The sequence below is a fragment of the Ascaphus truei genome, chromosome 20, assembly GCF_040206685.1.
Source record: "Ascaphus truei isolate aAscTru1 chromosome 20, aAscTru1.hap1, whole genome shotgun sequence".
NCBI classification, from domain to species: domain Eukaryota; kingdom Metazoa; phylum Chordata; class Amphibia; order Anura; family Ascaphidae; genus Ascaphus; species Ascaphus truei.
This window is the reverse complement of record NC_134502.1, coordinates 27,604,154-27,628,296: the sequence shown is the minus strand read 5'-3', so window position 1 is coordinate 27,628,296 and position 24,143 is coordinate 27,604,154. Positions and strand designations below refer to the sequence as shown.

The window sequence follows — 24,143 nt, the reverse complement described above, 5'->3', positions numbered from 1 at the left end:
TAATCCTAAAAACACAAATAATTTAGTCATAAATTACATTAATTATATTATCCTAAATAACACTAATAAACTTACCCTAATAATCTGATCCTAAATAGCACTAATAATTTAATCCTTAATAACACTAATATTCTAACCCCAAATAATACTAATAAATCCAACCTTAAAAACCCAAACAGCATTACAGGGTGAAGGCTATATGTACAGTGTGTGTGTGATGATGTAAATAGAACAAAAGCAGACAGCGCACTGCCAGGGAGTCAGGTGGTGAAAAAGTAAAATTCCCATTTATTTCAGAACATATCTGATAAAAGCATCACCCCAGGGGGGGTAACAAACTTCCCTGGGGGCGGAGAAGTGCTGCGTTGCTTTAGATACAGGATTAGATATTCCAGGTGTCCCTTCCCTTGTTGGGCATGCGCAGAGCGAGCGGGGGGCGTGTCTACCCACCGATGCTTGGTCGGCGACGGTGGCGCCTCGCGTGACGTCACGCGCATGCGCAGTGGGGAGTGGACCGATTTTTTCATGTGATTGTAATTTTTAATCATTGATGAAGGGTATATAAGACACCCTGGTTGCTCCATACTCCACACTCCTTGATAAAGGACCTACCCGTCCGAAACGCGTAGGAGGCTGTTTGTTACACCCCCTGGGGTGATGCTTTTATCAGATATGTTCTGAAATAAATGGGAATTTTACTTTTTCACCACCTGACTCCCTGGCAGTGCGCTGTTTGCTTTTGTTCTATTTGTATCTGGATTCTTATCTCCATGGCTGGCATGCCACAGTGGACCCCCAGAGACCGCAGAAGTGGGTAAGGATTCCATATCTTTATGTCTGACCATTATAGTTGAGTACTCTAACTTGGACTTTGTAAGCTATCATGATGCGTTATTACATTTGGTTATGAGTGACTCACAGGCCATTCTTTATACTAAACCCACTCTGCAATATTGGGGTCCTTGAAGATTTATGTTTCATGGATTAAGTTTGTCTTAGTGGAGCACCCATCTACCCCCTATTCCTTGTGTGTGATGATGTCACTAGTTACATAATGATGTCACTGTGACCCTGATGATGTCATTGTCTCTGCACAGGTGATGTCAGTGTACCACGCTCTCTTGTCAGAGAAAGAAACCAAGTGCAATAACTTTGACCTGTCAGTGACGGTGAAGGACGAGGGGTGGGGTGAGTGTGCATCATATTATCTTCTGTGTTGGGTGTCTGTGTGTTGTATATGTTTGTTGTGTACTAATATTTTGAGTGAGATTTGTCAGTATATTGTCTGTCTGTGGGTTGTGTATTAGTGCTGTCAACCTGTTTGTTGTGTATCAGTTGTATGCCTATTTTTGTATATGGTTGTGTTTAATGTCTGTGTGTTGTACTGTATATTGGTGTGTAGTGTATCTGTGGGTTGTGTATCAGTAGTTTGTAGGTCTGTGTGTTGTGTATCTTTGTGTTGTGTATCTGCAAGTTTTGTATCACTATGTTCTTGTGAATCCGACTCTTTCTCTTTACACAGTAAAGAGACCGGAAGGAGCCAAGTCAACAGTGTCTATTACAATATGTGCCAGGTGTGTGACACTCATCTCTAACACTCCTCTAACTGATCCTGATACTAATCCATCCATCACTCGGCCTAACCCTAATACTAACCCACAACCTAACACCAACACGCAGCCTAATACTAATACTAATACACACCCTAATACCAACACTAAGTCTAACCCTAAAACTAATCAGCACTCTAATACCAACACTCAGCCTGACCCTAATACTGACTCACATCCTAACACCAACACTCAGCCTGACCCTAATACTGACTCACATCCTAACACCAACACTCAATTTGACCCTAATAATAATACACAGCCTAATACCAACATTAAGTCTAACCCTAAAACTTATCCACACTCCAATAACAACACTCAGCCTGACCCTAATACTGACTCACATCCTAACACCAACACTCAATTTGACCCTAATAATAATACACAGCCTAATACCAACATTAAGTCTAACCCTAAAACTAATCCACACTCCAATAACAACACTCAGCCTGACACTAATTCCAAACCTAACACATACACTGATCCCAGCACTAATACTAACTCATACCCTAACGCCAATGCTCATCTTAACACTAACACCAACCCACACTATAACACAACACTAAGCCTAACTCAAATACTATCTCACTTCATAGATATCAGGAGTCAGCACCAACACCCGGCCTTACCCTGATACTAAGCCACACCCTAATAACAACTCAGCAACACTCAGTCTAATCCTAATACTAATCCCCACCTAAAACCAACACACAGCCTAATCCTATTACTAATAGATACACCAATATCCACACTCAGGCTAGACCTAATACTAACCCATATACTAATATTAATACTCAGCCTAACCCTGATTCTAATACTCAACCTGAACTCAATGCTAAACCTAATCCAGCACGGTGGGGGGCTGTAACAATGGGAGAAGTACATTGTTCCAAACGTCTGGTACTTTGAGAGTATAGAAGAAGGGAGGACACATTGGTTATATATGGAGCAATAGGAGGAGGTATTGTATAGGGCTATATGGGCTAATAGGAGGGGTTATAGGGAGGAGTTATATAGGACAATAGAAGGAGTTATAGGGAGCAGTTATGTGTATTAATAGGAGGAGCTATAAGGAGGGGTTATATAGGGTAATAGGAGGAATTATACTGAGTGGTTATATAGGGCAATAAGAGCAGTTATAGGGAATGGTTACCTGGTGTACAAGGAGGGCTGTATGTTAAAGTTATCTGAACTGACGTAAGCTCCACTGACTAACAATCTCCATAAAACCTAAGGTACATATACATATAGCACAGCACACAGTGATACTTGTGAGTTTTGTACATTTAATGCAGTTGTGAGCAGAAAACAGTGCCGTGATTGAGAGGAAGAATTTCTTTCACGTGATACGAAGTCTCCAAAATGCCCCAAATAACATTAATATGAACTCTTAACTCTTAGTCCCACCATGGTCAACTACAATCCCACCCCTAATGCTGACCCTAAATACTAACACAAAATCTATCCCATACAACTCCAGTTAATGGGATCCATAAGGGATTTTCCTGGTGTATGACCTCTCCCGCCTCTCTCTCCAGACACCTCAAAAATGTCGACTCCACCATGTCCATCCTGGATGTTTCCATGATGACCGGTTTCTCCCCGGACATCGATGACCTGAACAAGGTGAGTGCCGGGCGCGGGGCACGTCCATGTCAGGGACTCAGAGGGGAGAGAGTGTCCGATTACAGGGGCAACAATGCCTTCTGAGAAATCAACATACTATTAAAATCAATTCCTACTTACAAAAAGACTTGTGAATTTACCGCTCAGAATAAGAAACAGAAACATTAGGAAATACTTTTCAGAAAAAAATCCTGAAAAATTAGCAGCTTCCTGTCTCCTCTCCGTCCTGCGTCTGTCCGTCTGTCCGTGTCACATTGTACTTAACGTCCGTCTTATTACTCGTAGCTAACGAAGGGGGTGGACAGATACATCTCCAAGTTTGAGCTGAACAAGGCAGCGTCCGATAAGGGCACCCTCATTATCTACCTAGACAAGGTGAGGGGTGTCTGTCATCCTGGGAATACCTCTACCTCCCTATAACTCCCTCTACTTTCCTCTTCCTCCTTTTCATTCCCTACCTACCTTTGCCCCCTATACCTCCCTCTACATGCCTCTACAACTATACCATCCTCTACTAACCTCTACCCCCTATGTCATCCTCTACTTACTTCTTCCTCCTTTTCATTCCCTACATACCTTTACCCACTATACCATCATCTACATACCTCTACCACTATACCATCCTCTACGTACCTCTACCCCCTATATCATCCTCTACTTACCTCTTCTTTCCTGTATTTACTTCTAGGCCCTATACTTCCATCTACTTACCTCTACCCCCTATACCTCATTCTACTTACTACCCTCTACTTACCTCTATCCCCTAAATCATCTTCTACTTATCTCTACCTCTTATACCATCCCCTACTCACATTTACCCCCCATACGATCCTATACTTACCTCTACCCCCTAAACAAACTTCTACTTACCTCAACCCACTATACCATCCTCAATACCTTATACCTCCATCTACTTACCATTTCCTCCCTATAACATACTTTATTTACCTCTACCCCTATGCCATCCTCTACTTCCACCGACTATACCTCCCCCGACCCTTATACCATCCTCTTTCATTCTTTTTTTCTTTCATTTCCTCACTCTTTATCCCCTCTGTGTTTCTCTGCCTTTCTGTCTCTGCCTCTTTCTCTCTCTCCCCCCTCCCCATGTCTTCCTTCTTTTTATACTCCCCTTTCTCCTCTCTTCCCCTCTCCTCTCTCTCCCCCCGTCTTTCTCCCCTTTTATACATACTTCTCCCCTCCTCCGCTATCTCCCCCCTCAGATCTCTCACAAGGAGGATGAGTGCCTGAAGTTTAAGGCTCACCAGTTCTTTGAAGTGGGCCTCATTCAGCCTGCGTCTGTCACTGTGTATGACTATTACTCTCCAGGTAAGTGACATGCAGAGACCTGCTGAGCATGCCATCCCACTAACCCCGCAGAGCATCCCATCCCACTGACTCCGCAGAGCATCCCATCTAATTGACCCCGCAAAGCATCCCATCTCACTGACCCCGCAGAGCATTCCATCCCACTGACCCTGCAGAGCATCCCATCTCCCTGACCCTGCAGAGCATCCCATCTCCCTGACCCTGCAGAGCATACCATCTCACTTACCCTGCAGAGCATCCCATCTCCCTGACCCCGCAGAGCATTCCATCTCACTGACCCCGCAGAGCATCCCATCTCCCTGACACCGCAGAGCATCCCATCTCCCTGACACTGCAGAGCATCCCATCTCCCTGACACTGCAGAGCATCCCATCTCCCTGACACTGCAGAGCATCCCATTTCCCTGACACTGCAGAGCATCCCATCTCCCTGAGCCCGCAGAGCATCCCATCCCACTGACACTGAAGAGCATCCCATCTCACTGACTCCGCAGAGCATCCCATCTAATTGACCCCGCAAAGCATCCCATCTCACTGACCCCGCAGAGCATCCCATCTCACTGACCCCGCAGAGCATCCCATCTCCCTGACCCCGCAGAGCATCCCATCTCACTGACCCTGCTGAGCATCCCATCTCCCTGACCCCGCAGAGCATCCCATCCCACTGACCCCGCAGAGCATCCCATCTCACTGACCCGCAGAGCATCCCATCTCCCTGACCCCGCAGAGCATCCCATCCCACTGACCCCACAGAGCATCCCATCCCACTGACCCCGCAGAGCATCCCATCTCACTGACCCTGCAGAGCGTCCCATCTCACTGACCCCGCAGAGCATCCCATCTCCCTGACCCCGCAGAGCATCCCATCTCCCTGACCCCGCAGAGCATCCCATCTCCCTGACCCCGCAGAGCATCCCATCTCCCTGACCCCGCAGAGCATCCCATCTCCCTGACCCCGCAGAGCATCCCATCTCCCTGACCCCGCAGAGTATTCCATCCCACTGACCCCGCAGAGCATCCCATCTCACTGACCCCGCAGAGCATCCCATCTCACTTACCCTGAAGAGCATCCCATCTCCCTGACCCCGCAGAGCATCCCATCTCCCTGACCCCGCAGAGCATCCCATCTCTTTGACCCCGCAGAGCATCCCATCTCCCTGACCCCGCAGAGCATCCCATCTCCCTGACACTGCAGAGCATCCCATCTCCCTGACCCTGCAGAGCATCCCATTTCCCTGACCCCGCAGAGTATCCCATCTCCCTGACCCCGCAGAGCATCCCATCTCCCTGACCCTGCAGAGCATCCCATCTCACTGACACTGCAGAACATCCCATCTCACTGACCCCGCAGAGCATCCCATCTCACTGACCCCGCAGAGCATCCCATCTCACTGACCCCGCAGAGCATCCCATCTCACTGACCCCGCAGAGCATCCCATCTCCCTGACCCCGCAGAGCATCCCATCTCCCTGACCCCGCAGAGCATCCCATCTCCCTGACACTGCAGAGCATCCCATCTCCCTGACCCCGCAGAGCATCCCATCTCCCTGACACTGCAGAGTATCCCATCTCACTGACATTGCAGAGCATCCCATATCCCTGACCCCGCAGAGTATCCCATCTCCCTGACCCCGCAGAGTATCCCATCTCCCTGACCCTGCAGAGCATCCCATCTCACTGACCCCGCAGAGCATCCCACCTCCCTGACCCCGCAGAGCATCCCATCTCCCTGACACTGCCGAGCATCCCATCTCACTGACCCCGCAGAGGTTCCCATCTCCCTGACGCTGCAGAGCATCCCATCCCACTGACCCTGCAGAGCATCCCATCTCACTGACACTGCAGAGCATCCCATCCCACTGACCCCGCAGAGCATCCCACCTCCCTGACCCCGCAGAGCATCCCATCTCACTGACCCCGCAGAGCATCCCATCCCACTGACCCTGCAGAGCATCCCATTCCACTGACCCCGCAGAGCATCCCATCTCCCTGACACTGCAGAGCATCCCATCTCCCTGACACTGCAGAGCATCCCATCTCCCTGACACTGCAGAGCATCCCATCTCCCTGACACTGCAGAGCATCCCATCTCCCTGACCCCGCAGAGCATCCCATCTCACTGACCCCGCAGAGCATCCCATCTCACTGACCCCGCAGAGCATCCCATCTCCCTGACCCCGCAGAGCATCCCATTTCACTGACCCCGCAGAGCATCCCATCTCACTGACCCCTCAGAGCATCCCATCTCCCTGACCCCGCAGAGCATCCCATCTCCCTGACCCCGCAGAGCATCCCATCTCCCTGACACTGCAGAGCATCCTATCTCCCTGACCCCGCAGAGCATCCCATCTCACTGACTCCGCAGAGCATCCCATCTCACTGACCCCGCAGAGCATCCCATCTCCCTGACCATGCAGAGCATCCCATCTCACTGACACTGCAGAGCATCCCATCTCCCTGACACTGCAGAGCATCCCATCTCCCTGACACTGCAGAGCATCCCATCTCACTGACCCCGCAGAGCATCCCATCTCACTGACCCCGCAGAGCATCCCATCTCACTGACCCCGCAGAGCATCCCATCTCCCTGACCCCGCAGAGCATCCTATCTCACTGACCCCGCAGAGCATCCCATCTCCCTGACCCCGCAGAGCATCCCATCTCCCTGACCCCGCAGAGCATCCCATCTTCCTGACCCCGCAAAGCATCCCATCTCCCAGACCCCGCAGAGCATCCCATCTCACTGACCCCGCAGAGCATCCCATCTCCCTGACACTGCAGAGCATCCTATCTCCCTGACCCCGCAGAGCATCCCATCTCACTGACTCCGCAGAGCATCCCATCTCACTGACCCCGCAGAGCATCCCATCTCCCTGACCATGCAGAGCATCCCATCTCACTGACACTGCCGAGCATCCCATCTCCCTGACTCCGCAGAGAATCCCATCTCACTGACCCCGCAGAGCATCCCATCTCCCTGACCCCGCAGAGCATCCCATCTCACTGACCCCGCAGAGCATCCCATCTCACTGACCCCTCAGAGCATCCCATCTCCCTGACCCCGCAGAGCATCCCATCTCCCTGACCCCGCAGAGCATCCCATCTCCCTGACACTGCAGAGCATCCTATCTCCCTGACCCCGCAGAGCATCCCATCTCACTGACTCCGCAGAGCATCCCATCTCACTGACCCCGCAGAGCATCCCATCTCCCTGACCATGCAGAGCATCCCATCTCACTGACACTGCAGAGCATCCCATCTCCCTGACACTGCAGAGCATCCCATCTCCCTGACACTGCAGAGCATCCCATCTCCCTGACCCCGCAGAGCATCCCATCTCACTGACCCCGCAGAGCATCCCATCTCACTGACCCCGCAGAGCATCCCATCTCCCTGACCCCGCAGAGCATCCCATCTCACTGACCCCGCAGAGCATCCCATCTCCCTGACCCCGCAGAGCATCCCATCTCCCTGACCCCGCAGAGCATCCCATCTTCCTGACCCCGCAAAGCATCCCATCTCCCAGACCCCGCAGAGCATCCCATCTCACTGACCCCTCAGAGCATCCCATCTCACTGACCCCGCAGAGCATCCCATCTCCCTGACCCCGCAGAGCATCCCATCTCCCTGACACTGCAGAGCATCCTATCTCCCTGACCCCGCAGAGCATCCCATCTCACTGACTCCGCAGAGCATCCCATCTCACTGACCCCGCAGAGCATCCCATCTCCCTGACCATGCAGAGCATCCCATCTCACTGACACTGCCGAGCATCCCATCTCCCTGACTCCGCAGAGCATCCCATCTCACTGACTCTGCAGAGCATCCCATCTCCCTGACCCTGCAGAGCATCCCATCTCACTGACACTGCCGAGCATCCCATCTCCCTGACCCCGCAGAGCATCCCACCTCCCTGACCCCGCAGAGCATTACATCTCCCTGACCCCGCAGAGCATCCCATCTCCCTGACCCTGCAGAGCATCCCATCTCCCTGACCCCGCAGAGCATCCCATCTCACTGACACTGCAGAGCATCCCATCTCACTGACCCCGCAGAGCATCCCATCTCACTGACCCCACAGAGCATTCCATCTCCCTGACCCCGCAGAGCATCCCATCTCACTGACCCCACAGAGCATTCCATCTCCCTGACCCCGCAGAGCATCCCATCTCACTGACCCCGCAGAGCATCCCATCTCCCTGACCCCGCAGAGCATCCCATCTCACTGACCCCGCAGAGCATCCCATCTCCCTGACCCCGCAGAGCATCCCATCTCCCTGACACTGCAGAGCATCCAATCCCACTAACACTGCAGAGCATCCCATCCCACTGACACTGCAGAGCATCCCATCCCACTGACCCCGCAGAGCATCCCATCTCCCTGACACTGCAGAGCATCCCATCCCACTGACACTGCAGAGCATCCCATCTCACTGACCCCGCAGAGCATCCCATCCCACTGACACTGCAGAGCATCCCATCTCCCTGACACTGCAGAGCATCCCATATCACTGACACTGCAGAGCATCCCACCTCACTGACCCTGCAGAGCATTCCATCTCACTGACCCCGCAGAGCATCCCATCTCCCTGACCCCGCAGAGCATCCCATCCCACTAACACTGCAGAGCATCCCATCCCACTGACCCTACAGAGCATCCCATCCCACTGACACTGCAGAGCATCCCATCCCACTGACACTGCAGAGCATCCCATCCCACTGACCCCGCAGAGCATCCCATCTCCCTAGCTCTACAGAGCATCCCATCTCACTGACCCCGCAGAGCATCCCATCCCACTGACACTGCAGAGCATCCCATATCACTGACACTGCAGAGCATCCCACCTCACTGACCCTGCAGAGCATTCCATCTCACTGACCCCGCAAAGCATCCCATCCCACTAACACTGCAGAGCATCCCACCTCACTGACCCCGCAGAGCATATAATCTCACTTACCCTGCAGAGCATTCCATCTCACTGCCCCGCAGAGCATTGCTGCACCCTGCTGGCCTCTCTGCGCCTTATTTAACACTTTGCTTCCCCTGACAGAAAACCGCTGCACGAAATTCTACCACATGGAGGAGGGCAGCAATCTGCTGGGCAAGATCTGCCAGGCGGAGGTGTGCCGCTGTGCTGAGGGTGAGACATGGGGGAGGGGTGCCGCTGTGCTGAGGGTGAGACGGAGGGGGGAGGTGTGCCGCTGTGTGGAGATTGAGACCGGGGGGATGAGCTGCTGTGCAGAGGGTGAGACGGAGGAGGTGTGCCACTGTGCGGAGGGTGAGACGGAGGGGGGAGGTGTGTCGCTGTGCAGAGGGTGATACAGGGGGGGAGGTGGATGCTGCTGTGCAGAGGGTGACAAGGGGGAAGTTTGCTGCTGTGCGGAGGGTGAGATAGGGGGGATGAGCTGCTGTGCAGAGGGTGTAATGGGGGAGGTGAGACAGTGGGGGATGTGCTGCTGTGCGGAGGGTGAGGCGGGGGGAGGTGTGCCACTGTGCGGAGGGTGAGACAGTGTGTGGTGTGCTGCAGTGCAGAGGGTGAGACAGGGTGTGGTGTGCTGCTGTGCAGAGGGTGAGACAGGGTGTGGTGTGCTGCTGTGCAGAGGGTGAGACAGGGGGAGGTGTGCTGCTGTGCAGAGGGTGAGACAGGGGGAGGTGTGCTGCTGTGCAGAGGGTGAGACAGGGGGTGGTGTGCTGCTAAGCAGAGGGTGATATGGGGGTGCCGCTATGCACAGGATGAGAAAGGGGGAAGGTGCCGCTGTGCAGAGGGTGGGACGGGGGTGCCGCTGGGCAGAGGGTGAGATGAAGGGGTGTGCCACTGTGCAGGGGGTGAGACAGGGTGAGGGAGGTGTGATGCTGGGCAGAGGGTGAGACAGGGGGAGACAGGGGGGAGGTGTGCGGCTGTGCAGAGGGTGAGACAGGGGGAGGTGTTCCACTTTTCAGAGGGTAAGAGAGTCTGGGGGGGGAGATGTGCAGAGAGTTATACAGATCGGGGGGTAGCCGCTTGGCAGAGGGTGAGACAGAGAATGGGGAAAGGAGGACTGAAGGGAAGCGCAGTCCATAGGATGAGTCAAAGTCCAGGACCTCCTGTTAGTGACCCCTGACCCCTCACCCTTCCTGTGTTACAGAGAACTGTTTCATGCAGCAGCATATTGACGTCGACATCACTGCAAAATTGCGATTGGAAATGGCGTGTCAGCCGGGGGTGGACTACGGTGAGGAACATGATTACAGGAGCACAGCGGGAATTATAGTTGCTAATCCCAGTGCCCGGAGTCTAATATGCCACTAACCCCACCCAACCGCAGACTACACAGCTCATTCATATCTAACCCCACCCAACCGCAGACTACACAGCCCATTCATATCTAACCCCACCCAACCTCAGACTACACAGCCTATTCATATCTAACCCCACCCAACCGCAGACTACACAGCCCATTCATATCTAAGCCCTCCCAACCGCAGACTACACAGCACATACATATCTAACCCCACCCAACCGCAGACTACACAGCCCATTCATATCTAACCCCACCCAACCACTGACTACACAGCTCATTCATATCTAACCCCACCCAACCGCAGGCTACACAGCCCATTCATATCTAACCCCACCCAACCGCAGACTACACAGCCCATTCATATCTAACCCCACCCAACCGCAGACTACACAACCCATTCATATCTAACCCCAACCAACCACTGACTACACAACCCATTCATATCTAACCTCACCCAACCGCAGACTACACAGCCCATTCATATCTAACCCCACCCAACCACTGACTACACAACCCATTCATATCTAACCCCACCCAACCGCAGACTACACAGTCCATTCATATCTAACCCCACCCAACCGCAGACTACACAGCCCATTCGTATCTAACCCCACCCAACCGCAGACTACACAACCCATTCATATCTAACCCAACCCAACCGCAGACTACACAGCCCATTCATATATAACCCCACCCAACCTCAGACTACACAGCTCATTCATATCTAACCCCACCCAACCGCAGACTACACAGCCCATTCATATCTAACCCCACCCAACCGCAGACTACACAGCCCATTCATATCTAACCCCACCCAACCGCAGACTACACAGCCCATTCATATCTAACCCCACCTAACCGCAGACTACACAGCTCATTCATATCTAACCCCACCCAACCACTGATTACACAGCCCATTCATATCTAACCCCACCCAACCTCAGACTACACAGCTCATTCATATCTAACCCCACCCAACCACTGACTACACAGCCCATTCATATCTAACCCCACCCAACCGCAGACTACACAGCCCATTCATATCTAACCCCACCCAAACCGCAGACTACACAGCCCATTCATATCTAACCCCACCCAACTACAGACTACACAGCCCATTCATATCTAACCCCACCCAACCGCAGACTACACAGCTCCTTCATATCTAGCCCCACCCAACCGCAGACTACATAGCCCATTCATATCTAACCCCACCCAACCGCAGACTACACAGCTCATTCATTTCTAACCCCACCCAACCACTGACTACACAGCTCATTCATATCTAACCCCACCCAAACGCAGACTACACAGCTCATTCATATCTAACCCCACCCAACCTCAGACTACACAGCCCATTCATATCTAACCCCACCCAACCGCAGACTACACAGCTCATTCATATATAACCCCACCCATCCGCAGACTACACAGCTCATTCATATCTAACCCCATCCAACCGCAGACTACACAACCCATTCATATCTAACCCCACCCAACCGCAGACTACACAACCCATTTATATGTAACCCCACCCAACCGCAGACTACACAGATCATTCATATCTAACCCCACCCAACCGCAGACTACACAGACCCATTCATATCTAACCCCACCCAACCGCAGACAGCACGTCCCATTCATATCTAACCTCACCCAACCACTGACTACACATCTCATTCATATCTAACCCCACCCAACTGCAGACTACACAGCCCATTCATATCTAACCCCACCCAACTACTGACTTCACAGCCCATTCATATCTAACCACATCAAACCGCAGACTACACAGCCCATTCATATCTAACCCCACCCAACCGCAGACTACACAGCCCATTCATATCTAACCCCACCCAACCGCAGACTACACAGCCCATTCATATCTAACCCCACCCAACTGCAGACTACACAGCTCATTCATATCTAACCCCACCCAACCGCAGACTACACAGCCCATTCATATCTAACCCCACCCAACTGCAGACTACACAGCTCATTCATATCTAACCCCACCCAACCGCGGGCTACACAGCTCATTCATATCTAACCCCACCCAACCACTGACTACACAGCCCATTGATATCTAACCCCACGCAACCGCAGACTACACAGCCCATTCATATCTAACCCCACCCAACCGCAGACTACACAGCCCATTCATATCTAACCCCACCCAACCACTGACTACACAGCTCATTCATATCTAACCCCACCCAACCACTGACTACACAGCTCATTCATATCTAACCCCACCCAACCACTGACTACATGGCCCATTCATATCTAACCCCACCCAAACTCAGACTACACAGCCCTTCATATCTAACCCCACCCAACCGCAGACTACACAGCTCATTCATATCTAACCCCACCTAAGCGCAGGCTACACAGCTCATTCATATCTAACCCCACCCAACCGCAGACTACACAGCCCATTCATATCTAACCCCACCCAACCACTGACTACACAGCTCATTCATATCTAACCCCACCCAACCACTGACTACATGGCCCATTCATATCTAACCCCACCCAACCACCGACTACACAGCCCATTCATATCTAACCCCACCCAACCACCGACTACACAGCCCATTCATATCTAACCCCACCCAACCGCAGACTACACAGCCCATTCATATCTAAACCCACCCAACCTCAGACTACACAGCCCATTCATATCTAACCCCACCCAACCGCAGACTACACAGCCCATTCATATCTAACCCCACCCAACCACTGACTACACAGCCCATTCATATCTAACCCCACCCAACCGCTGACTACACAGCCCATTCATATCTAACCCCACCCAACCGCAGACTACACAGCCCATTCATATCTAACCCCACCCAACCGCAGACTACACAGCCCATTCATATCTAACCCCACCCAACCGCAGACTACACAGCCCATTCATATCTAACCCCACCCAACCACAGACTACACAGCTCATTCATATCTAACCCCACCCAACCGCAAACTACACAGCCCATTCATATCTAACCCCACCCAACCGCAGACTACACAGCCCATTCATATCTAACCCCACCCAACCGCAGACTACACAGCTCATTCATATCTAACCCCACCCAACTGCAGACTACACAGCTCATTCATATCTAACCCCACCCAACCGCAGACTACACAGCCCGTTCATATCTAACCCCAACCGCAGACCACACAGCCCATTCATATCTAACCCCACCCAACCGCAGACTACACAGCTCATTCATATCTAACCCCACCCAACCACTGACTACACAGCTCATTCATATCTAACCCCACCCAACCGCAGACTACACAGCCCATTCATATCTAACTCCACCCAACCGCAGACTACACAACCCATTCATATCTAACCCCACCCAACCGCAGACTACACAGCCCATTCATATGTAACCCCACCCAACCGCAGACTACACAGCCCATTCATATCTAACCCCACCCAACCGCAGACTACACAGCCCATTCATATCTAACCCCACCCAACCGCAGACTACACAGCCCATTCATATCTGACCCCACCCAACCGCAGACTACACAGCCCATTCATATCTGACCCCACCCAAACACAGAGTACACAGCCCATTCATATCTAACCCCACCCAACCGCAGACTACAAAGCCCATTCATATCTAACCCCACCCAACCGCAGACTACACAGCCCATTCATATCTAACCCCACCCAACCGCAGACTACACAGCCCATTCATATCTAACCCCACCCAACCGCAGACTACACAGCTCATTCATATCTAACCCCACCCAACCGCAGACTACACAGCCCATTCATATCTAACCCCACCCAACCACAGACTAGACAGCTCATTCATATCTAACCCCATCCAACCACAGACTACACAGCCCATTCATATCTAACCCCACCCAACCACAGACTAGACAGCTCATTCATATATAACCCCATCCAACCACTGACTACAAAACTCATTCATATCTAACCCCACCCAACCACTGACTACACAGCCCATTCATATCTATCCCCACCCAACCACTGACTACACAGCCCATTCATATCTAACCCCACCCAACCTCAGACTACACAGCCCATTCATATATAACCCCACCCAACCGCAGACTACACAACCCATTCATATCTAACCGCACCCAACCGCAGACTACACAGCCCATTCATATCTAACCCCACCCAACTGCAGACTACACAGCCCATTCATATCTAACCCCACCCAACCGCAGACTACACGTCCCATTCATATCTAACCCCACCCAACCGCAGACTACACAGCCCATTCATATCTAACCCCACCCAACCGCAGACTACACAGCTCATTCATATCTAACCCCACCCAACCGCAGACTACACAGCCCATTCATATCTAACCCCACCCAACCGCAGACTACACAGCCCATTCATATCTAACCCCACCCAACCGCAGACTACACAGCTCATTCATATCTAACCCCACCCAACTGCAGACTACACAGCTCATTCATATCTAACCCCACCCAACCGCAGACTACACAGCCCGTTCATATCTAACCCCAACCGCAGACCACACAGCCCATTCATATCTAACCCCACCCAACCGCAGACTACACAGCTCATTCATATCTAACCCCACCCAACCACTGACTACACAGCTCATTCATATCTAACCCCACCCAACCGCAGACTACACAGCCCATTCATATCTAACTCCACCCAACCGTAGACTACACAACCCATTCATATCTAACCCCACCCAACCGCAGACTACACAGCCCATTCATATGTAACCCCACCCAACCGCAGACTACACAGCCCATTCATATCTAACCCCACCCAACCGCAGACTACACAGCCCATTCATATCTAACCCCACCCAACCGCAGACTACACAGCCCATTCATATCTGACCCCACCCAACCGCAGACTACACAGCCCATTCATATCTGACCCCACCCAAACACAGAGTACACAGCCCATTCATATCTAACCCCACCCAACCGCAGACTACAAAGCCCATTCATATCTAACCCCACCCAACCGCAGACTACTCAGCCCATTCATATCTAACCCCACCCAACCGCAGACTACACAGCCCATTCATATCTAACCCCACCCAACCACAGACTAGACAGCTCATTCATATCTAACCCCACCCAACCACAGACTAGACAGCTCATTCATATATAACCCCATCCAACCACTTACTACAAAACTCATTCATATCTAACCCCACCCAACCACTGACTACACAGCCCATTCATATCTATCCCCACCCAACCACTGACTACACAGCCCATTCATATCTAACCCCACCCAACCGCAGACTACACAGCCCATTCATATCTAACCCCACCCAACCGCAGACTACACAGCTCATTCATATCTAACCCCATCCGACCGCAGACTACACAACCCATTCATATCTAACCCCACCCAACCTCAGACTACACAGCCCATTCATATCTAACCCCACCCAACCGCAGACTACACAACCCATTCATATCTAACCGCACCCAACCGCAGACTACACAGCCCATTCATATCTAACCGCACCCAACCGCAGACTACACAGCCCATTCATATCTAACCCCACCCAACTGCAGACTACACAGCCCATTCATATCTAACCACATCAAACCGCAGACTACACAGCCCATTCATATCTAACCCCACCCAACCGCAGACTACACAGCCCATTTATATCTAACCCCACCCAACCGCAGACTACACAGCTCATTCATATCTAACCCCACCCAACCACTGACTACACAGCTCATTCATATCTAACCCCACCCAACCACTGACTACACAGCCCATTCATATCTAACCGCACCCAACCGCAGACTACACAGCTCATTCATATCTAACCCCACCCAACCACTGACTACACAGCTCATTCATATCTAACCCCACCCAACCGCAGACTACACAGCTCATTCATATCTAACCCCACACAACCGCAGACTACACAGCCCATTCATATCTAACCCCAACCGCAGACTACACAGCCCATTCATATCTAACCCCACCCAACCGCAGACTACACAGCCCATTCATATCTAACCCCACCCAACCGCAGACTACACAGCCCATTCATATCTAATCCCACCCAACCACTGACTACACAGCCCATTCATATCTAACCCCACCCAACCTCAGACTACACAGCCCATTCATATCAAACCCCACCCAACCGCGGGCTTCACAGCCCATTCATATCTAACCCCACCCAACCACAGACTACACAGCCCATTCATATCTAACCCCACCCAACCGCAGACTACACAGCTCATTCATATCTAACCCCACCCAACCGCAGACTACACAGCTCATTCATATCTAACCCCACCCAACCGCAGACTACACAGCCCATTCATATCTAACCACAACCGCAGACTACACAGCCCATTCATATCTAACCCCACCCAACCGCAGACTACACAGCTTATTCATATCTAACCCCACCCAACCGCAGACTACACAGCCCATTTATATCTAACCCCACCTAACCGCAGACTACACAGCCCATTCATATCTAATCCCACCCAACCACTGACTACACAGCCCATTCATATCTAACCCCACCCAACCTCAGACTACACAGCCCATTCATATCTAATCCCACCCAACCACTGACTACACAGCCCATTCATATCTAACCCCACCCAACCTCAGGCTACACAGCCCATTCATATCAAACCCCACCCAACTGCGGGCTACACAGCCCATTCATATCTAACCCCACCCAACCGCAGACTACACAGCCCATTCATATCTAACCCCACCCAACCGCAGACTACACAGCTCATTCATATCTAACCCCACCCAACCGCAGACTACACAACCCATTCATATCTAACCCCAACCGCAGACTACACAGCCCATTTATATCTAACCCCACCCAACCGCAGACTACACAGCCCATTCATATCTAACCCCAACCGCAGACTACACAGCCCATTCATATCTAACCCCAACCAACTGCAGACTACACAGCCCATTCATATCTAACCCCACCCAACCGCAGACTACACAGCCCATTCATATCTAACCCCACCCAACCGCAGACTACACAGCTCATTCATATCTAACCCCACCCAACCGCAGACTACACAGCCCATTCATATCTAATCCCACCCAACCGCTGACTACACAGCCCATTCATATCTAACCCCACCCAACCGCAGACTACACAGCCCATTCATATCTAACCCCACCCAACCGCAGACTACACAGCTCATTCATATCTAACCCCACCCAACCGCAGACTACACAGCTCATTCATATCTAACCCCACCCAACCGCAGACTACACAGCCCATTCATATCTAACTCCACCCAACTGCAGACTACACAGCCCATTCATATCTAACCCCAACCGCAGACTACACAGCCCATTCATATCTAATCCCACCCAACCTCAGACTACTCAGCCCATTCATATCTAACCCCAACCAACTGCAGACTACACAGCCCATTCATATCTAACCCCACCCAACCGCAGACTACACAGCCCATTCATATCTAACCCCACCCAACCACTGACAACACAGCCCATACATATCTAACCCCAACCGCAGACTACACAGCCCATTCATATCTAACCCCACCCAACCTCAGACTACACAGCCCATTCATATTTAACCCCACCCAACTGCGGGCTACACAGCCCATTCATATCTAACCCCACCCAACTGCAGACTACACAGCCCATTCATATCTAACCCCACCCAACTGCAGACTACACAGCCCATTCATATCTAACCCCACCCAACCACAGGCTACACAGCCCATTCATATCTAACCCCCCCAACCACAGACTACACAGCCCATTCATATCTAACCCCACCCAACTGCAGACTACACAGCCCATTCATATCTAACCCCACCCAACCGCAGGCTACACAGCCCATTCATATCTAACCCCACCCAACCACTGACTACACAGCCCATTCATATCTAACCCCACCCAACCGCAGACTACACAGCTCATTCATATCTAACCCCACCCAACCACTGACTACACAGCTCATTCATATCTAACCCCACCCAACCGCAGACTACACTGCCCATTCATATCAAACCCCACCCAACCGCAGACTGCACAGCTCATTCATATCTAACCCCACCCAACCGCAGACTACACAGCCCATTCATATCTAACCCCAACCGCAGACTACACAGCCCATTCATATCTAATCCCACCCAACCACTGACTACACAGCTCATTCATATCTAACCCCACCCAACCGCAGACTACACAGCCCATTCATATCTAACCCCACCCAACCACTGACTACACAACCCATTCATATCTAACCTCACCCAACCGCAGACTACACAGCCCATTCATATCAAACCCCACCCAACCGCAGACTGCACAGCTCATTCATATCTAACCCCACCCAACCGCAGACTACACAGCCCATTCATATCTAACCCCACCCAACCGCAGACTACACAGCCCATTCATATCTAACCCCACCCAACCACTGACTACACGTCCCATTCATATCTAACCCCACCCAACTGCAGACTACACAGCCCATTCATATCTAACCCCACCCAACCGCAGACTACACAGCTCATTCATATCTAACCCCACCCAACCTCAGACTACACAGCCCATTCATATCTAACCCCACCCAACCGCAGACTACACAGCCCATTCATATCTAACCCCACCCAACCGCAGACTACACATCCCATTCATATCTAACCCCACCCAACTGCAGACTACACAGCCCATTCATATCTAACCCCACCCAACCGCAGACTACACAGCTCATTCATATCTAACCCCACCCAACCACTGACTACACAGCCCATTCATATCTAACCCCACCCAACTGCAGACTACACAGCACATTCATATCTAACCCCACCCAACCGCAGACTACACAGCTCATTCATATCTAACCCCACCCAACCACAGACTACACAGCTCATTCATATCTAACCCCACCCAACCGCAGACTACACAGCCCATTCATATCTAACCCCACCCAACCTCAGACTACACAGCTCATTCATATCTAACCCCACCCAACCACTGACTACACAGCCCATTCATATCTAACCCCACCCAACCGCAGACTACACAGCTCATTCATATCTAAGCCCACCCAACCGCAGACTACACAGCCCATTCATATCTAACCCCACCCAACCACTGACTACACAGCCCATACATATCTAACCCCAACCGCAGACTACGCAGCCCATTCATATCTAACCCCACCCAACCGCAGACTACACAGCTCATTCATATCTAACCCCACCTAACCGCAGGCTACACAGCCCATTCATATCTAACCCCAACCGCAGACTACACAGCCCATTCATATCTAACCCCAACCGCAGACTACACAGCCCATTCATATCTAACCCCACCCAACCGCGGACTACACAGCTCATTCATATCTAACCCCCCCAACCGCAGACTACACAGCCCATTCATATCTAACCCCCCCAACTGCAGACTACACAGCCCATTCATATCTAACCCTGCACAGCGTACTAGCCTAATAATTGAGTGATTGATCGATTGGGTAGGGTATTAATCGATTGCTTGGATTATTGATTGGTTGATGAATGAATTAATTTCTTCTCTCTGCAGTGTATTCCTGTATTTATTAATCGACTGATGCTTTGCCCAGCAGTGTATTAGAGTATTGATTAATTGCTTCTCTCCGCAGTGTACAAGGCGACGCTCACTGGCATGCAGACGTCAGTAAACTTTGATAACTACGTGATGACAATTCAGCAGGTCATTAAGGAAGGTAACAAGAGACAATGGGTAGAGTCTTTATATAGAGTACTTCATATGGATAATGTATAATCAGGACAGAGGTAGAGGGGACATCATTGAGGGGTGGAGGGCAGTCACATTCAAAGGAGCGAAGAGTCAGGTCACATTCAGGGGATGATCAACCAAAAGCAGGAAATAATTGGTTTTATTCACTCTCTCCCTCTCCTTCCTTAACTCCCTCTTCTCTTATTCACTCTTTCTTTCTTCTCCCCATTTTCTTCCTGACATTTCTCTTTCATCTTCCCCCTCCCCCCCTTCCACCCCCTAGGTACGGACGAGGCCCCTATGGGCAATAAACGTAACTTTATCAGTCATATAAAGTGTCGAAAATCCTTAAAATTGAAGATTGGTCGTGATTATCTGATCTGGGGTGTGACCAGGGACCTGTGGAACCAGCCATCTGGGTAAGTAAAACTGCTAATGAGCTTTTAATTAGGATGAGCTAACAAGCTGTGGAATACGCCATCTTTTGGAGTGAATCAGCTAATGGGATACTTATTTATACAAGCAAACGAGCTGTGGAATTATCTTCTATTGCAATTTAGTCCCGTTAAATGAGATATTGGTCAGAGGTTGGTATGAAGGTGTGTGGACAGTCATGCGTGTTAGGCGCGATGCACGTGGGATGGAACAATCTTTAGGGTTCCTCATGGTTTGGAATTTGGTGGTGGTTATGATTGTAATTGTTGTCACAATCGGTTTGTAGCGGGGTTTAGGTTATGGTTGCAGCGGAATGGGACATTTGGCCATTTTCTCCATGACCAAATTGCTACTGGCGCTTCGCTGTCAGGATTACTCACTGCAGGTTACCTTCACCGTCGGTCACTTCACTGCCATCCACCATTTTTAAATGTCCTGGGATTTCCCCAGCCGTAGGGTACCTCTGTCCTCAGATCTCTCCAGCTGCAGGTCACCTCTTTCTTCGGTTCTGGTAGTGTTTGGGTTAGGGTTGCAGTTAGTGTTTGGGTTAGGGTTGCAGTTAGTGTTTGGGTTAGGGTTGTAGTTGGTGCTTGGATTAGGGTTGTAGTTAGTGTTTGAGTTAGGGTTGCAGTTGGGGTTAGGGTTGCAGTTAGTGTTTGGGTCGGGTTGCAGTTAGTGTTTGGGTTAGGGTTGCAGTTAGTGTTTGGGTCGGGTTGCAGTTAGTGTTTGGGTTAGGGTTGCAGTTGGTGTTTGGGTTAGGGTTGCAGTTGGTGCTTGGGTTAGTGTTGGGGTTAGGGTTGCAGTTGGTGCTTGGGTTAGGGTTGCAGTTAGTGTTGGGGTTAGGGTTGCAGTTGTTGCTTGGGTAAGGGTTGCAGTTAGTGTTGGGGTTAGGGTTGCAGTTGGTGGTTGGGTAAGGGTTGCAGTTAGTGTTGGGGTTAGGGTTGCAGTTGGTGCTTGGGTTAGGGTTGCAGTTAGTGTTGGGGTTAGGGTTGCAGTTATTGTTGGGGTTAGGGTTGCAGTTGGTGCTTGGGTTAGGGTTGCAGTTAGTGTTGGGGTTAGGGTTGTAGTTAGTGTTTGGGTTAGGGTTGTAGTTAGTGTTGGAGTTAGGGTTGCAGTTGGTGTTTGGGTTATGGTTGCAGTTAATGTTTGGGTTAGGGTTGCAGTTAGTGTTGGGGTTAGGGTTGCAGTTGGTGCTTGGGTTAGGGTTGCAGTTGGTGCTTGGGTTAGGGTTGCAGTTAGTGTTGGGGTTAGGGTTGTAATTAGTGTTTGGGTTGCAGTTAGGGTTAGGGTTGTAGTTAGTGTTGGGGTTAGGGCTGCAGTTAGTGCTTGGGTTAGGGTTGCAGTTAGTGTTTGGGTTAGGGTTGCAGTTAGGGTTAGGGTTGCAGTTGGTGTTTGGATTAGGGTTGCAGTTGGTGTTTGGGTTAGGGTTGCAGTTAGTGCTTAGGTTAGGATTGCAGTTATGGTTGCTAAGAGTGTTTGAGTTGTAGTTAGTGTTTGGGTTAGGGTTATAGTTAGTGTTTGGGTTAGGGTTGCAGTTAGTGTTTGGGTTAGGGTTGCAGTTGGTGTTGGATTAGGGTTGCAGTTGGTGTTTGGACTAAGGTTGCAGTTAGTGTTTGGATTAGGGTTGCAGTTGGTGTTTGGGTTAGGGTTGCAGTTGGTGTTTAGATTAGGGTTGGTGTTTGTGTTAGGGTTGCAGCTAGTGCTTAGGTTAGGATTGCAGTTATGGTTGCTGATTGTTTGAGTTGTAGTTAGTTTTTGGATTAGTGTTTGGGTTAGTGTTGCAGTTGTCTATGTTGGGATTATAGTTAGTATCTGAGTTATGGTTGAAATTTTAATTATGGTTGTAATTAAAAGTTTGGGTAATTGTTTCAGTTAGGGTTATAGTTGTAGTTAGTTTCAGGTGTGTGGCGTTAATTGATGTTAGGGTTATATTGCATTTAGTGTTTTAGTCCTAATTTATTTGTGTGTAAGGGTTGTAGTTACAGTAGGGTTTGGGTTATTGATGCAGTTTTGTTTAGGTTATGATTGCAGTATATGTTAGAGTTGAGTTAGGATTATGGTTGCAGCTAGTGTTTGGGTTATAGTGGTGGTTATAGCTGTGATTATGGTTGTATCGGTGGGTTTTGCCCTGGTTATGGGTGTTTATCCGACTGCCTCTCTCTGCAGCTTCGCCTACATCATCGGGAAAGAGACGTGGATCGAGTGGTGGCCGAACGAGGGGGAATGTCAGGATCCTGAGCACAGAAATATTTGTGATGATTTCTTTGAGTTTTCAGACAACCTGGATCAGGTTGGCTGCCCCACCTAAAAAACCCTAATCCTGACACTCCTCACTATCAGCCTAATCATGACCTTCAATATCATTCCCACCTCCCCACCTAAAGAACCCTTATTCTGGCCCTACCTTCAGGTCATCTGAACTCCACCTCCCCTGATCCATATACAGAACTCCCACCAGATGAGTCTAATCTGATCCTAATTCTAAACCTCCTATACCACCCCACCCCTCATCTCCCCAAATACGGACCTCTATATATAACCCACTCCTCACCTCCCTAACCCTTGTCAAACATGCAGCCTCTCACGTCTCACCCTATGGATGTTTTGTCGTGTTTTGTACGCCATTAAAGCATTAATTTTCATCTCTGCCTGCATTCATTATGGATTCAAAGTTCATAACTCCGGGTTCCCAAAGTCGGTGCCCATCTTGGCGCCAAACACTTGGTGATTTCGGTAAACAAGCGAGCTACGAAGTCCTCTTTTGCAAGTCATTTTCCTACAAACAAATACTTTCCAGTGCACAGAGAGAATAACGCCCACAGACTCTTGTTAGAAAAGCTTCTTCTCGATATAATACTCAGGAATCAGGTTTGCAGTTCAAAATCAGCAGTCTTTATTTTCTTCAATCAGCTTTCAGCAGGGATACAGTATACTATATACGTCAGCTCAGTTTAACGTATCTGAACACAGCATAAAAACTACCTTCAAAGTGATTCTTTACATTATCAGGACAAAGAGCTATAAATCACTTGTCTTAGCTAACTGGCTTTTTTGTTAACTAAACACACTGATTTCTCTGGAAGATAAAGAACT

At 50.4% G+C, this 24,143-nt stretch overlaps 1 protein-coding gene across 1 annotated transcript in view; it reads left to right on the top strand.

Annotated features, from left to right (window-relative positions):
• The window catches only part of C3 (complement C3), an 86,657-nt gene extending 62,965 nt beyond the window's left edge, over positions 1-23,692 (top strand). Inside the window, exons 32-41 of the mRNA XM_075577600.1 lie at positions 1,098-1,188; positions 1,523-1,574; positions 3,149-3,236; positions 3,522-3,611; positions 4,460-4,565; positions 9,616-9,705; positions 10,691-10,777; positions 20,518-20,601; positions 20,899-21,034; positions 23,217-23,692. Of these exons, the coding sequence (XP_075433715.1) occupies positions 1,098-1,188; positions 1,523-1,574; positions 3,149-3,236; positions 3,522-3,611; positions 4,460-4,565; positions 9,616-9,705; positions 10,691-10,777; positions 20,518-20,601; positions 20,899-21,034; positions 23,217-23,358 (966 nt within the window). The 3' untranslated portion in view covers positions 23,359-23,692. The remainder of the gene's footprint in view (positions 1-1,097; positions 1,189-1,522; positions 1,575-3,148; positions 3,237-3,521; positions 3,612-4,459; positions 4,566-9,615; positions 9,706-10,690; positions 10,778-20,517; positions 20,602-20,898; positions 21,035-23,216) is intronic.
• The last annotated feature ends 451 nt before the right edge of the window (positions 23,693-24,143 follow it).